General features: G+C 45.2%; 1 protein-coding gene across 4 annotated transcripts in view; it reads left to right on the top strand.

The window, feature by feature from the left end:
- CDK9 (cyclin dependent kinase 9) overlaps positions 1-14,146 on the top strand; it is a 114,479-nt gene that overhangs the window by 74,969 nt on the left and 25,364 nt on the right. For 3 of the 4 annotated variants that reach the window (XM_029612063.1, XM_029612064.1, XM_029612065.1), the window contains exons 3-4: positions 3,024-3,105; positions 11,639-11,729. In XM_029612063.1, coding sequence (XP_029467923.1) covers positions 3,024-3,105; positions 11,639-11,729 — 173 coding nt within the window. Of the gene's footprint in view, positions 1-2,749; positions 2,769-3,023; positions 3,106-11,638; positions 11,730-14,146 lie in introns of those variants that run through there. The other variant, XM_029612066.1, reaches the window with a different exon arrangement.

Here is a 14,146-nt window from a genome sequence, read left to right as displayed (position 1 = left end):
AAAGGGACTTTTCGCGTGCGATAGTGTTAGAGAATGACCCCCTTAGTTACATTTTCAAATTTTGATTCTTCAAGCAAGATTGCATCATTTTTTAAATAAATAAAACTGTAAAATTTTGAATTTAAGATTTCAAAAAAGAAAACACACGCAATTATTTAAGAAGGATATATGAACACAGTTTTCATAAAAAGTTATTGTGTTTAAAATCATTGGAAAATAATATTAAAAAAAATCATTTGAAGTTTTTTTAACTAATGATGGGTACGTACCTTAGTCACCTAATCACAAGCAATTAATTGCTGAGATCAGGCATCTGAAGTTTTTTCCTCCTTTGTGAGTAATTACCAGTGCGGTTGAGCATTTCACTGATGGCTTTTTTAAAATTTATCTTGAAATAAACATGGGCAAATCTGAAATTTTAAATATCACTCTCCCAATGAATACAATTGCACAGCTAAAAGCTCAATTCCCTTTTAAATGGGCTAAGGATAGTGTAATGTACCTAAGAGTACATATTAGGGCAGATATGGATAAATTGTTGAGGCTTAGTTATACTGCAGTGCTCTTCTGTTTACAATGATTCAGATAGTTGGGAAAAGTACGATCTTTTCCTGGTTAGGAAGAATCATGACAGTAAAGATGAATATTCTGCCTTGCTTTTGTTATCTCTTTCAAACCCTACCAATAATATTACTGAACTCTGTTTTGAAGAAATGTCAAAAAAGGATTTTTAGCTTCATCTGGAGATGTAGGCCCCCAAGGGTGACCAATTCAAGGGGGGAACTTGGGGAGGTCCCTGACATTAAAAAGTATTATATGGACTCTCAGCTGAGGGCAATTATTCGAGTGAGAAAGTCCAAACAATGGGTTTGGATTGAGTAAGCATTTATTGGCTGAACTGTCCTCTGAGGTAGCTATACTTGGCTTCCTAAGAGATTTGAGCTACCTATAGAATCTCCATCTCACTATACACAATTGACTTTGAGGTTATGGCTATCCTAGAAATCTTGTCTTGTAGCTGATAGAAATTACATTTATTTTTCCTCAAATTGATTTAACAAGCTGTTTAGTCCTGGGTACATCTCAATCACTTTTAGAGCAGGTAAGGACCAATTTTCCTATTTCCTTATATCTAATTGAAGCATTTTATAGTAACCTTGGGACTATCATTGGATTTATATAAGGGGAAAACATTGAAGGGATTTATGATAAAGCTGATAGTATACTGGGATGATTTCATGCTGAATAGGGAGTAAGCCACTCAACCAAGCTACATTAGAACTTGGGAGAGAGATTTGGGTGATACACTTTGAGACTACCTGGGATTATTTTTTCTTGTTGATTTGGCAGGAGGTTTGTATCATGACTGCTAGTAGAAAATGAGTATAAAATATTATTACAATGGTATCTTACTTCTGAGCGTCATAAGAACATAACATAAGATATGCCATACTGGGTCAGACCAAGGGTCCATCAAGCCCAGTATCCTGTCTCCATTAGTGGCCAGTCCAAGTCACAAGTACCTGGAAAGTACTGAAATATTAAATAGATCCCATGCTAAAAATGCTGGCAACAAGCAGTGGCTATTCCCTGTTGATTAATAGTAGTTTTTGGACGTCTCCTCCAGGAACGTATCCAAATGTTTTTTTAAACCCAGCTACACTAGCTGCCTTAACCACATTCTCTGGCAACGAATTCTAGAGCTTAATTGTGCATTGAGTGAGAGAGAATTTTCTCCGATTTGTTTTAAATGTGCTACTTGCTAACTTCATGGAGTACCCCCTCCCCCCTAGTCCTTGTATTATCCAAAAGAGTAAATAAACGTTTCACATTTACCCATTCATATCCTTTCATGATTTTGTAGACCTCTGTCATATTCCCCCTCAGCTGTCTCTTCTCCAAGCTCAATAGCCCTAACCTCTTTAGCCCTTCCTCATAGAGGAGCCATTCCATGCCTTTTATCATTTTGGTCGCCCTTCTCTGTACGTTCTCCAGTGCAACTATATTTATGTGATGCAGCAAACAGAATTGCACACAGTATTCAAGGTGTGGTCTCACGATGGAGCGATACAGAGGCATTGTATCATCCAACATTTTATTCGCCATTCACTTCCTAATAATTCTTAACATTCTGTTTGCTTTTTTGCTGCCATAGTACACTGAGCTGACAATTTAAATGTATTATCCACTATGACGCCTAGGTCTGTTTCCTGCGTGGTAGTTCCTAATATGGAACCTAACATTGTGTAATTACAGCAAGGGTTATTCTTCCCTGTATGCATCATCTTGCACTTGTCCACATTACATTTCATCTGCCATATGGACGCTCAATCTTCCAGTCTTGCAAGGTCCTCCTGCAATTTATCACAATCTGCTTGTGATTTAACTACTCTGAATAATTTGACATCATCTGCAAATTTGATCACCTCAGTCGTCGTACCTCTTTCCAGATCATTTGTAAATATATTAAAAAGCATCAGTCCAAGTATAGATCTCTGAGGGACTCCACTGTTTACCTTTTTCCACTGAGAAAATTGACCATTTAATCCTACTTTCTGTTTCCTGTCTTTTAGCCAGTTTGCAATCCACGAAAGGACATTGCCTCCTATCCCATGACTTTTTAGTTTTCTTAGCAACCTCTCATGAGGGACTTTGTCAGACGCCTTCTGAAAATCCAAATACACCACATCTACTGGTTCACCTTTGTCCACATGTTTATTCACCCCTTCAAAAAAAGTAGCAGATTTGTGAGGCAAGACTTCCCTTGGGTAAATCCATGCTCATTTTGTCTACATAAATTAAACCCTACTGTGCAGGATAATTGCTGGTGTAACTGTGGCAGGGTGGGAACTTTTTTCACATTTGGTGGGAGCGTCCCATAATTTTTGAAGTTTTGGGATAATATATTGGGGTTGATTAAAGAAATTACTAATTTTGATCTTCAGAAGGACCCTAAAATGACTCTAAGCTTGCTCATTACTTGATTCGTCTTTTTAAAATGGTTTTGTATGTCCTTTTCACAGGGAAGTGTTCAAAGCAAAACATCGCCATACTGGCAAAAAGGTGGCTTTGAAAAAGGTGTTGATGGAAAATGAAAAGGAGGGGGTAAGTGAGTCCTGACTTGCTTCTGAGATAGAGGAAACAATGCAGCTGCTCCTTTTTCAGACTCAGACAGCAACAGTGCTCTGCTGTGTGTTTCTGATCACTTAACATCTCCTGAGCTGAGACTGTTTCAGGATCATTAAGACACTGTCCTGATGAAAAGAGCAAATTTCTTAAAGCTAATCACAAATGAATCCCATTAGCCCAACAAATGGGTCTACCATGCAGTTGGGTGCAGGCAGCACTGCTTAGTTCATTCTTGGTTTCTTTTCTTCTGTTTCTCTCTGCACTTGTGAATAGGTGGTGCAGATATTTTCAAATGTAGATTCTCTGTTGACAAACAGGGCTGAATTATCCATGATACATGGGTGACATCATCCGATTGCGCTGAGTGGATCCTTTTCTCTTAGCTCATAGAGATTTTGCTCTACTGAGTATGAGCGGGAATTCCCACACGAGTGCTGTTTTGTGAGCTCTCAGTCTTTTTTTCATCTGAGGTACAGCGTGGATGTGTACCTATTCCTGTTTTTCTTTGAATGATATTTTTATTATTTCTTGAATTTTTTTTTTCTTAAGAACTGTGTTGCCTCAGCAACTGCCAAATAGCATTTTTAAGTGCTACCCCCCCCCCCCCCCCCCCCCACAAAAAAAAAGCCTGTCTCCAAAAAGGCTGGACTGCGTGTATGGTAAGAAGATGTCTGTTGCTGATGGCCATGACATTTGTTACTGATGTCTCGGGCCTAATCGTGACTTACCTAATTACTACCACTACAGCTGAATGTCATCATGGACTCAGAGATTTGGAGTCTAGAAGATGGAGGAGCTGCGTAAGCCTTTAAAAGAGCCTCATCCATTCCTCCTGGAGTGAAGCCTCTTCTGGCTCCCTGGTTATCGAGTTAAGCAGGAGCTTCTGGAGCAGGCCATGGGCCCCTCCACCTCGTTGGGCTCGAGCAAGATGCAAAAAAGCCATTCTCAAGTGTCCACAAACCCCTCACATTCTTTGTGGGGCTCGGGGTAGCCTATGAAGAAGCAGCATCACTCCTCAGAGCCAACAGTGCCATTGGCACCAATGAAACAGCAACACCACACAATTTGCCGATCCATTGAGCTCCATTCTCTTTTGTGCATTGGACCTCGACACAGATGATGCTCCCTCATTCGACACCATTATCGAATCTCAAGTCTCAGAGTGCAGATCAGTGTCGTTAATGCAGTGGACCTTGGTGCTACTGACACAACTGTTTCTTAAATCGCCAGACTCTTTGATGCATTTAGGGAGGATTAGAGGTGCAGACAGAGACATACTTAATTTACCACCTCCTAGATCGAGGCTTCTGGAACAAGTCCTTTGTCTAGAGAGACAAGATCCCATCTACTCGGCGATGGCCTTGATTTCTTCACATTCCCCTAGACAGATATTACAAAGTCCAGAGGACCTTCTAGAAGAACCCATTCTGGTTTCAGAAGAGGATGTTCCACCTCCAGTGCTTGGTCAGAGGACACGACAACCCGAAGACCAAGTGGCAGAGTTGGTGAAGACGTCCTTTGCCTCCTAATGGCTAAGGACAAGGACAGCCTCTCCTTTCCAGGGTGTCTGATTTGCTCCCTCAAAAGGGAGTCCCTTTTATTCCCAGTCCTATGGGTACTTCATCAGAACCCTTGTGAGATGATTTGAGTCATTGTTACTCTTCCACAGTGAAGTCCAGCCAGTCAGAGGATGTTCCCCCTGGAATTCTCCCTTTCAAAGTTACTGAGGACCCCACCTCAGTCATCTATATCATATGGGTCCTGAGTCACTGTCCCTTCTTGGGTCTGAGGATGGTTTGACGGGAATTCCTTCCAATTCCTTATCTTAGTCTCCGGAACATTTGTCACCAACCAAGGACCTCTTCTATTCCATAGATAAGTTGGGTAACGCATTGGGAGTAAATGCTTGTAAGCACAAAGACTCTTGCACAGATGTAATCAGCCTTCTCCAGATCCTAGACACCCCAGCAGAGTTGGCAGCCATTCCAATTAATTGAATCTTGCAAGAATTGCAGACAAGAATGTGGGAGAATCCAATTTCCTGTGCTCCAATAGTGAGAAAATTAGACCTGAAGTATAAAGTCCAGAATCCGTAATCTAGAGATCAGCGAGTGCGTAACAATGCACGATACAATATGCTAGCCAATTGGACAATGTTCATTTGGCAACTGCTATGTCCAGGTGCTTAGGATCATAAGAGATGAGTAGTTGTAAGTCCTGATAATGTGGCAGAGTTCTCTTTCAGTAATAAGCCAAATTTCCTAGCGTGTAGCCAGTTGGACTCAGGACCAATGGATTATATGCTCCCCTGCTAGCAGATGGAGACGGAGTCAGGTTTCAAAGCTGATGTCACCTTAGATACAACCCTGCAGTGACTTCAGCCCTTCAGTATCTCTGTCTCCTAGCAGATGTGAACATGCTTTTCCCTATAGAAGAAGAAATTCTACTTTTAAATTGGAGAAAGATTGAGCCGTGCTCTCCTAAAGGTCCTAAAGGTCCCTCCCCCCGTTGGGAATTCCTGAGGTGATTTCTGCGATCCCTCAGAGGTGTTCCTTGGTTCGATAGTCTGTTGCTAAAAGCAGCAGGTGCAGGAAGCCGAGTGTGGCGGTGAAGGCCAAAGCCCTCTGCTCCTGCAACAGAAAACAGTCTCTGAGCCGGTAAGCGCTGAGCCCAGGTAAGTTAAAAAATAAAATAAAGAGAAGAGGGTTCTCCCGATTCAGAGACGTTGGAGGGGTTTCGATAGGACTTTCTTCGGTTCCCCTGCTCGGTGTGCCGTACCGACGTTCCTGATTCCGTTGGGGTAAAGGGAAGAGGGCTTCTGAGCGGGTTGAACGGCCCCCGGTGGGCTAGGCCTCGTTTTAGGCTCGGTAAAGTCAAAATTAAAATAGATCTGTTTAAAAATGAAAAGAAATCAAACTGGGAAAAAATTTCATCTTCAAGCATTATATCCCATGTGGCAGAGAAGGCTTTATGTTGTCAAGCTGGAAAAATATAAAATCTGGCATGCAGCAAAATTAATGTAATGGTTAAAGTGGAATTACAGTTTCATTGAAACTAAATGTGAAATAGAATTGTGCACTTTTGTGCATCTTCCATTACCCACTATAGAGCGGTACGCATGGTGCGTGCTGGCTCTACGCACGTGCTGTGCACATAACACCGCGCACAACGTCACTTGCATACGTATATGCACAACTTTCTAAGGGCAGAGTTTAGATAAAGGTGGACGCAAGGGCTGTGCGTGTGCCTTGCCGTGGCCCGAATAGGCACCCAAAATCTGTGTGCACAAATTTTTTTAAGCACAAACCGGCTGAACACGCAGCTACCGTCCCTAATAGCTCCGGCAGCAAAGAAACATTAGTGCCATTCTCTCTGTGCTGCTTGTCATAATAGGGCTACACAGTCTGACCTGGATTCTTACTTATGACAGCACTGTGAGGAGTCCCAGGGAGAGTTGGCCTCCCCAGCCTTTGCTAACCCCGGCTTCTCCCAATCAGAGGATGGGTTGGCCACAACTTTAACCGGAAGTACCCCGTATCTGAGTAATCCCGGGGCTGGGTCTTTCATGGGAGAGGGAAATCTAGCGGCACCTATCCCAGTATTTCCTGGGCTAGGCATGGACCCAGCTGCCTTCTCTTGGGTGGAATTTTTTCAAGGCCTTCAGGACTTTGTACAGGCGCAGTCTGCTTCACTTGCCCTTGTCTGGATGGAACCCCAGCTGTAAGGCCTCCCTCTCCCAGCTCTATCGGCAGGCCTCGAGACATGCTTCGTCTCACCAAGGGTATCCCTGGCAGGGACCCAGACAGCATGGGCAAAGAAGGGGATCCAGATCCCTTGGAAAATGGGGAAATCCCACCGGGTTTAGAACCATATCGAACCATGTTTCATTTTTTCCTTAGAGATTAATTGCTGGCCCTGGTCATCCAGATCCTGAAGATGCTGGGAGTTTCTGGGGGTGGACTCTATGATTGAACCAAAGATGGACGAACATTAGAAGCTCTATACCCACTGGATCCGGTGGCAAGAGAACGTCTGTTTCCCTAAACCGGATGTGCTGGTCTCTGCAGTTTTGAAGTGAACAACTATCCCAGTGGAGGGAGGAGTGGCCTTGAAGGATGAGCATGATAGGCGGATAGAGTCCATCTTTAAACAAGCCTTTGATGCAATAGCAAGGTCCTTACAGATTGCTTCTTGTTGTGCACTGGTAGTTCGTTCGTGCCTGCTCCTCTCTCAGGAGGTGGATGACTCGGGCGAATTCCAGAGAGGTTATGGAACCCACCGCCACCTTTTTAGCTGACACGGGCTCTGACCTAGTCCGTACCTTGGCCAGAGAAGTGGCCTCACTGGTAGCGGCCAGAAAGCACCATGGCTGTGAAATTGGTCAGCAGACGCAACCTCTAAGGCAAACCTCGCGAAGATGCCCTTTAAGGGATTACTCCTCTTAGGAAGTGAATTGGAAAAACTGGCGAGCAATTGGGGTGAATCTTCAGTGCCCCAGCTACCAGAAGATGAGAGAAAGCAGTTACAGTACCCCTCGCCCATGAGGGGTCGATCCAGGGGCTTCCAAAGCTTTTGACTCTACAGAAACTCCAACATTTCAGAGGTCTCAGTCCTTTGGGAGGTCTCAGTCCTTTCAGAGTCGACAGTTCAAGAGAGGCTCAGGTTCGTCCTGAACCCTCCAGTGAAGTTTTGCCGACCCACCCTTGGGACGAGGAGATAGGAGGTTGACTGTCCCTCTACTACCAGCGGTGAGTCAAGATCATTTCGGACAAATGGGTATTGGATGTCATATGAGAAGGATAGCAGTGACGACAATAGGAATCGGATAAAAACAAGCCCTTTATTGAAACGCCCGACTCTGGCCGAGTTTCGCTCTTTGCACAGAGCTGCCTCAGGGGCAATTAATGAAACCAGGACTTGGGATTGTCAATGTAGAAAGTAGCACATAAGTTGTCAGCATGGATGAGTTCATGCGAAAACAATTGATTTTTCTTATCCACATAGCAGAGCTACAAAATAGCAACTGTAATGTCAAACACATTCGATGTGTGTAAGAGCCAAACTGACGAGCAATGTCACAAATTGTCAAGCTTGACAATTTGTGACATTGCTCGTCAGTTTGGCTCTTACACACATCGAATGTGTTTGACATTACAGTTGCTATTTTGTAGCTCTGCTATGTGGATAAGAAAAATCAATTGTTTTCGCATGAACTCATCCATGCTGACAACTTATGTGCTACTTTCTACATTGACAATCCCAAGTCCTGGTTTCATTAATTGCCCCTGAGGCAGCTCTGTGCAAAGAGCGAAACTCGGCCAGAGTCGGGCGTTTCAATAAAGGGCTTGTTTTTATCCGATTCCTATTGTCGTCACTGCTATACAGCTCACTGGATCGGCTACCGATTTGTTATATGAGAAGGATATGCACTGGAATTTCTCAGCACTTGTTCATGATGTCTTCTTGCCACTCCCAGCAAAAGAAGCAGGCTGTGGAATCCACCTTGATAAGGCTCATCATGTGGAGGGTTATAATTCCAGTACCTGCGCACCAGGAAAATATGGGGCATTATTCTATCTATTTCATCGTACCCAAGAAGGAGGGTTTCTTTCATCCCATTCTGGACCTCAAGAGTGCCAACCATCTACAAGTAATTCATTTCTGCATGGAAACCCTGCGCTCCGTGATAATGGCCGTACAATCGGGAGAGTTCTTGACCTCCCTGGACCTTTCTGAGGCCTACCTTCACTTCCAATCTGGCAAGAATATCAAAGTTTCCTATTGTTTGTGGTGCTGGGCTGCCAATATCAGTTCCGGGCGCTATCCTCACCGCCTGCAGAACATTTTCCAAGATTACGGTGGTCATAGCAGCTGCACTGAAAAAAGAGGGAATCCTGGTGCACCTGTACTTGGACGACTGGTTAATCCAGACAAAGTTCATGGAAGAGAGTCTCCGGGTGTCCAGCCTGCTGGCTGCATCTCACAATGCGAAGGTTCCCCAATTCTTCAGTCTCGGAAGAGATCAGTGGTCCCTGGGGATCGACGCTCTCGTTCAGACCTGCCTGGAAGAGGACTTGCTATATGCCTTCCCTCTGTGGCCCCTGCTGGGCAGGTGCCTTTACAGAATCTAGCGCCACAGGGGATTAGTTCTACTAGTAGCCCCAGATTGGCCTAAGTGTCCGTGGTATGCAGACATGCGGAGACCTCATGGTGGAGACTCTCCTGTGCTTCCCTCTGCACAAAGACCTGCTTCAACAGGGACCAGTCCTTCACGAGGACCTGTCTCGATTCTGTCTTACAGTTTAGCCCTTGAGAGGGCTCACCTGATGAAGCGTGGATATTTGGCAGCAGTAATTACCGCCTAACTCCTCGTGTGGAAGTTCTCTACGTCCTTCATGTATGTGCAAGTCATGAGAGTACTGGTGCGAAGAACGCGATGTTCCTTTGGATGGTCAAAATCCCACTAATTCTGGAATTTATACAGGACGGCATGAATAAAGGTTTGACCCTTAACTTCTTGAAGGTCCAGGTAGCAGCTCTCTCCTGTTTCAGGGGTGAGGTGAGTGGAACCCATCTGTTGGCTCATCCAGACATGGCACATTTTTTGAAAGGGGTAAAGCACATCCGGTCACCTCTAAGATTCCACAAGGGAACAGGCCACCATAATCTAGTATTGGAGTTTTTGGCAGGGCCCTCCTTTTGGCCTCTGCACAGTCTTTCCTTGCGCTTGTTAACCCTGAAAACTGTGTTCCTGGTGGCTATGTGCTCGGCTCGTCGTATCTCTGACCTACAGGCATTGTCATGTCTGGAATCGTTCCTCTGAATGACTCCAGGAGCGTTACAAGTTTGTACTATTCCATCCTTCTTGCCCAAGATAGTCTGAGTTTCATTTGAATCAGTCCATTTTGTTGCCATCCCTAGATAGGCACAAGGACGTGGAAGAATATCCCCTCCTCCGCCATTTAAATGTTAGTAGGTTTTTGGTGTGGTATCTGGAAGTTTCAGAACCAGGCAGTAAGACGAACCGCTTGTTTGTTCTACATGGTGGAAGGAGGCAGGGCGAGCCAGCTTCGTGGGCTACCATAGCTCGCTGGATCAAGGAGGTGGTCACAGGAGCCTATGTGGAGGCAGGAAAGCCATTACCCTTTCAGGTTAAAGCTCATTCCACTAGGGCTCAGGCAGTCTCCTTGGCGTAAGCTAGTCTGTTGTCTCCTGTCAACATCTGCTGAGCGGTGACATGGTCCTCTTTACACACCACCTCCAGACGCCTGGATGTTCAGGCCCGAGAAGACTCATCCTTTGCAAGGACGGTGTTAACCGGACCGTGGGCAGCCTCTCGCCCCGATCGGGAGTAGCTTTTGTACATCCCACTGGTCCTGAGTCCATCTGGCTACACGCTAGGCAATGGAGAAATTACTTACCTGATAATTTTGTTTTCTTTAGTGTAGACAGATGGACTCAGCATCCCGCCCATGGCTGCCCAAGAACGGTACCAAGGATTCGCCTGTGAAATTAATATTGATTCCAAAGAATTACGGGTAAGCCGTCTCCTAATCCCTAGATCAGGACATTTATAATCTTGCTGGGATTCAGTGTTTGGTTGAATACAGTTACGGTTATCCGTTTTTTAGTCAAGTTGGTTTTAATCAAGTTTTTCAATAGTATGCCCAAAATGGCTTTTGAAGAGAATACTGGAGGGCTGAGGTCATTGCAGCGGTGTATCTAGGGTGACGTCAGCTTTGAAACCTGACTACGTCTCCATCTGCTAGCAGGGGAGCATATAACCCATTGGTCCTGAGTCCTTCTGTCTACCCTAAGGAAAACAAAATTATCAGGTAAGTAATTTCTCCAGTCTATTCCAGTCCAATGAATGCATGAGAGGGGGACTGTTGCTTTATTCAATAAGTGCTCTGTTGCAACCCTCAGCTTTGGACTTCCCACATGTCTTGGCTAATTCAGTCCTGCTCAATGGAGGCAGCAAGTTTTCTTATTATAAATGGTGTTCTTCATAGGCAGCAGGATGAATTAGCCATGATTAATACCGGTCTACCTTCCTGGAGAGTCGACTACCTGGCTGCTGTGATTGACCAAGGGTTTCATGAGGCAGTGCCCATGTGGGAACTCTAGCACATGCTCATTACAGCAAAGGCTCTCTGAGCTAAAAGAGGAGGGTGTGTTTGGCGGTGTCTGATAACATCACCCATGTGTCATGGCTAATTCATGCTACTGTCTACTGAGAACATTGTTTACAATAAGCAAACTTGCTTTATTGGATATTGCTCAAAAACAGAATTTAAATTTTACAAAATCTAAAAGTAAAATTACAGTATGACTTAAATATTATCATTGCATTGCTATTCCAATACCTTGCCCTTATTTTTCTGTTTGTTGCTTCTAAGCCCTTCTCCTTTGATCTTTGGGTGCTTCCCTACCAGCATGCTCTCTGTAGATAAAGTATTTTCTGTGATATTCTCACTGTTTTTTTTTCTTTTTTCCCCTCTTGGCCCAGTTCCCCATTACAGCTCTTAGGGAAATTAAAATCTTGCAGCTCTTGAAGCATGAAAATGTCGTGAACCTCATCGAGATTTGCCGGACAAAAGGTATGTAGATTCCCTCTTCTTCCCTGCAAACACCATAGATCCTCTCCTGCAACCAGGGATACTGTGCATGTGAGATTTCTTTGCAGAATAACAGAGTGTACCCTGGGCCATCATATTTACCAATGAGTCTTTTATGGAACCTTTCCTATACCAAGCAATTGTGTTCCCTTTACCCATGAACAACCTAAGGCATTGAAATTCCTAAAAATCGTTTCCTTGAAGATCACTAAATCAGCACTTTTTAATTTATACCTATATATTTCTAAGAGATATTTACTAATGTTAAGAAAAGATATATTCTGTTGCCTTATAGTTGTCATCAGTTTTCACGGTTGTCTTTTCGTTGTCAGACAGAGAAGGAAGCTGGAGCCTGATCCAGTGTACATAAGAGCAAGTTTGCTTACCGTAAACGGTATTTTCTGTGGATAGCAGGATGAATTAGCCATGACTTTGGGAACGTCCTCCAAGTGGCGGAGCTCTCTCAAAGCACATAGAGTTGCGCTCTATGTGCCCGCGTGGGAGTATCTTCCATGTGACTCCCATCCTGCCTCAATCTGTTTTCCAAGCTCTGGACGGAGTCCGATAGGAGACTGTCCGAGGATGCTGCGGGAATTACATGGTTATTTCATCCTGCTATCCACCGAATACACTGTTTGTGGTAAGCAAACTTGCTCTTTTCTGCAAATAAGCAGGCTGAATTAGCCATGACTTTGGGGAGTCCCAAGCTGGAAGATTGGAGTGTCTGTGCCCCCTGGGGGCAGTGTACCACCTCTTCCAGTTTCCAATGACGCGATCAACCTGACCCGTGGTCGCAGACAATCTCTCACTTGTTCTTGACAGAAGATGGGTCGATCTTCTCTACCCTCTGCGGCCACCTGCTGACCAGCAGCAGCAGCGTAATGTGTAAGGCATGCAACAACGGTCGCACAGCGGCTTGCGAATGTCCATGATGAGCGCATCCCTCGTAGTACGAAGGATGCCGCAATTGCTCTGTCTTGGTGGCCTCTGCTCAGCATCAGTATGCTTTGTTTTGCTGGAGCAAGACAGGATGCACTAGGACCTGGAGCCTGTGCACTTCATCTTGAAGGATGCCCCAATTTGGAATGCTAGACTTCGAGCGTATGCAGCGGTCACAGTAGGTTGGGCAGATTTTGGATTCAACGTGTGAAGTCGCATTCTGCGACTGTCTTAAGCAGCTCTGGGAGATGGTTGGCCCCGTTATCACTTGAGTAAGATGAGAGCCGAGATAACCCCAGGAAGGGTGAGGACTCATTCATAGCACTGCCCTGTCGCAGCGACATTTGAGGTATGATGAAGCATTGGATAAGTGCCCGTCGTTCACGTACTGTCTTTCCTGAACTAGGGACGACCCAAGCAGACTTCTCCCCAGCACGATGTCCCTGGTGATAGCTGTCCAACAATGCATATAGCAGAAACCTGGGTTGAGTCAGGCTCAGGCTAGAGTTTCACGGGACCACTTTTCCTTGACTGCCAGCATAGCCGGAGGATCTTTCTGTAATCTGTAATTCAATGCTAGGTATGACACCAGGGAGTCATCCTGAGGAGATGATAGGCTGCGATGGCACTGATGTGCCCTGTCCGATGCCGTTGCCGTTCTTGCTCGGCATGGGGGAGAAAAACTTCTACACGCTTCCTGGGTAGCAGAGAAGGTTCGATCTGTGTTCTTCACTCCACCTTGCATGCTTGGCGCAATTACCATAGCTGTCCTTCCAGGCAGGGTACTTACTGGAAGACCCCCCTATGCCGTGCTTCTGGATCAGTAGGTTCAGGCATGTTGATGTGCCCTTCAATCTCCCCAATGTTGGATGCTAGCAGGAGCACATCGGGTGGAGAAAGGATCACCCTTCCTGACAGCAGGTCTCGTGTATGTCCATGGGTGTTAGCTTTCCAATGGGTGGACGAACCAGGCAAGTGTCCCACGGTCTCCATGGACCATCGAGGTCCTAAGTGTAACACTGATCCCATTCCCTGTACGTACCAGGATCAGTCCAGACAGTTGGGTTATGCCTCCCCTCCAGCAGATGGAGTCAGAGAGAAAACTGAAAGCACCCCCTAGATATACCGGTGTGCCACCTGCGATCCCTCAGTATATTCTCTGACTCCAACAGATTGAGAGGCATAACCTGCGGTCCTGGCCTGGTCAGTGGGTCTGTACTGGGAATAATAATAATAATAATAATTTGGGGACAGGAACAATTAGTCTCTTCCCTTCTCTTGTTGTGGTGATTCTGTCTTCTGTCTGTCTTTTTTTTTCTCTCAGACTATTTGTTGCACAGCGCAGGAGCTTACAGCGAGGCAGGCACAGAGGGCACTGTCCTCTTAAGTTCCCCGGAATAGCGTGTCCCTGAGGCTGGGGAGAGTTTACCGGTGGGCCGGTCACCCTCCCCCCATTGTCC

This window comes from Rhinatrema bivittatum, chromosome 8 (genome assembly GCF_901001135.1).
Source record: "Rhinatrema bivittatum chromosome 8, aRhiBiv1.1, whole genome shotgun sequence".
NCBI lineage: Eukaryota > Metazoa > Chordata > Amphibia > Gymnophiona > Rhinatrematidae > Rhinatrema > Rhinatrema bivittatum.
The sequence above is the reverse complement of the archived record's forward strand: the minus strand, read 5'-3'. Positions and strand labels throughout refer to the sequence as shown.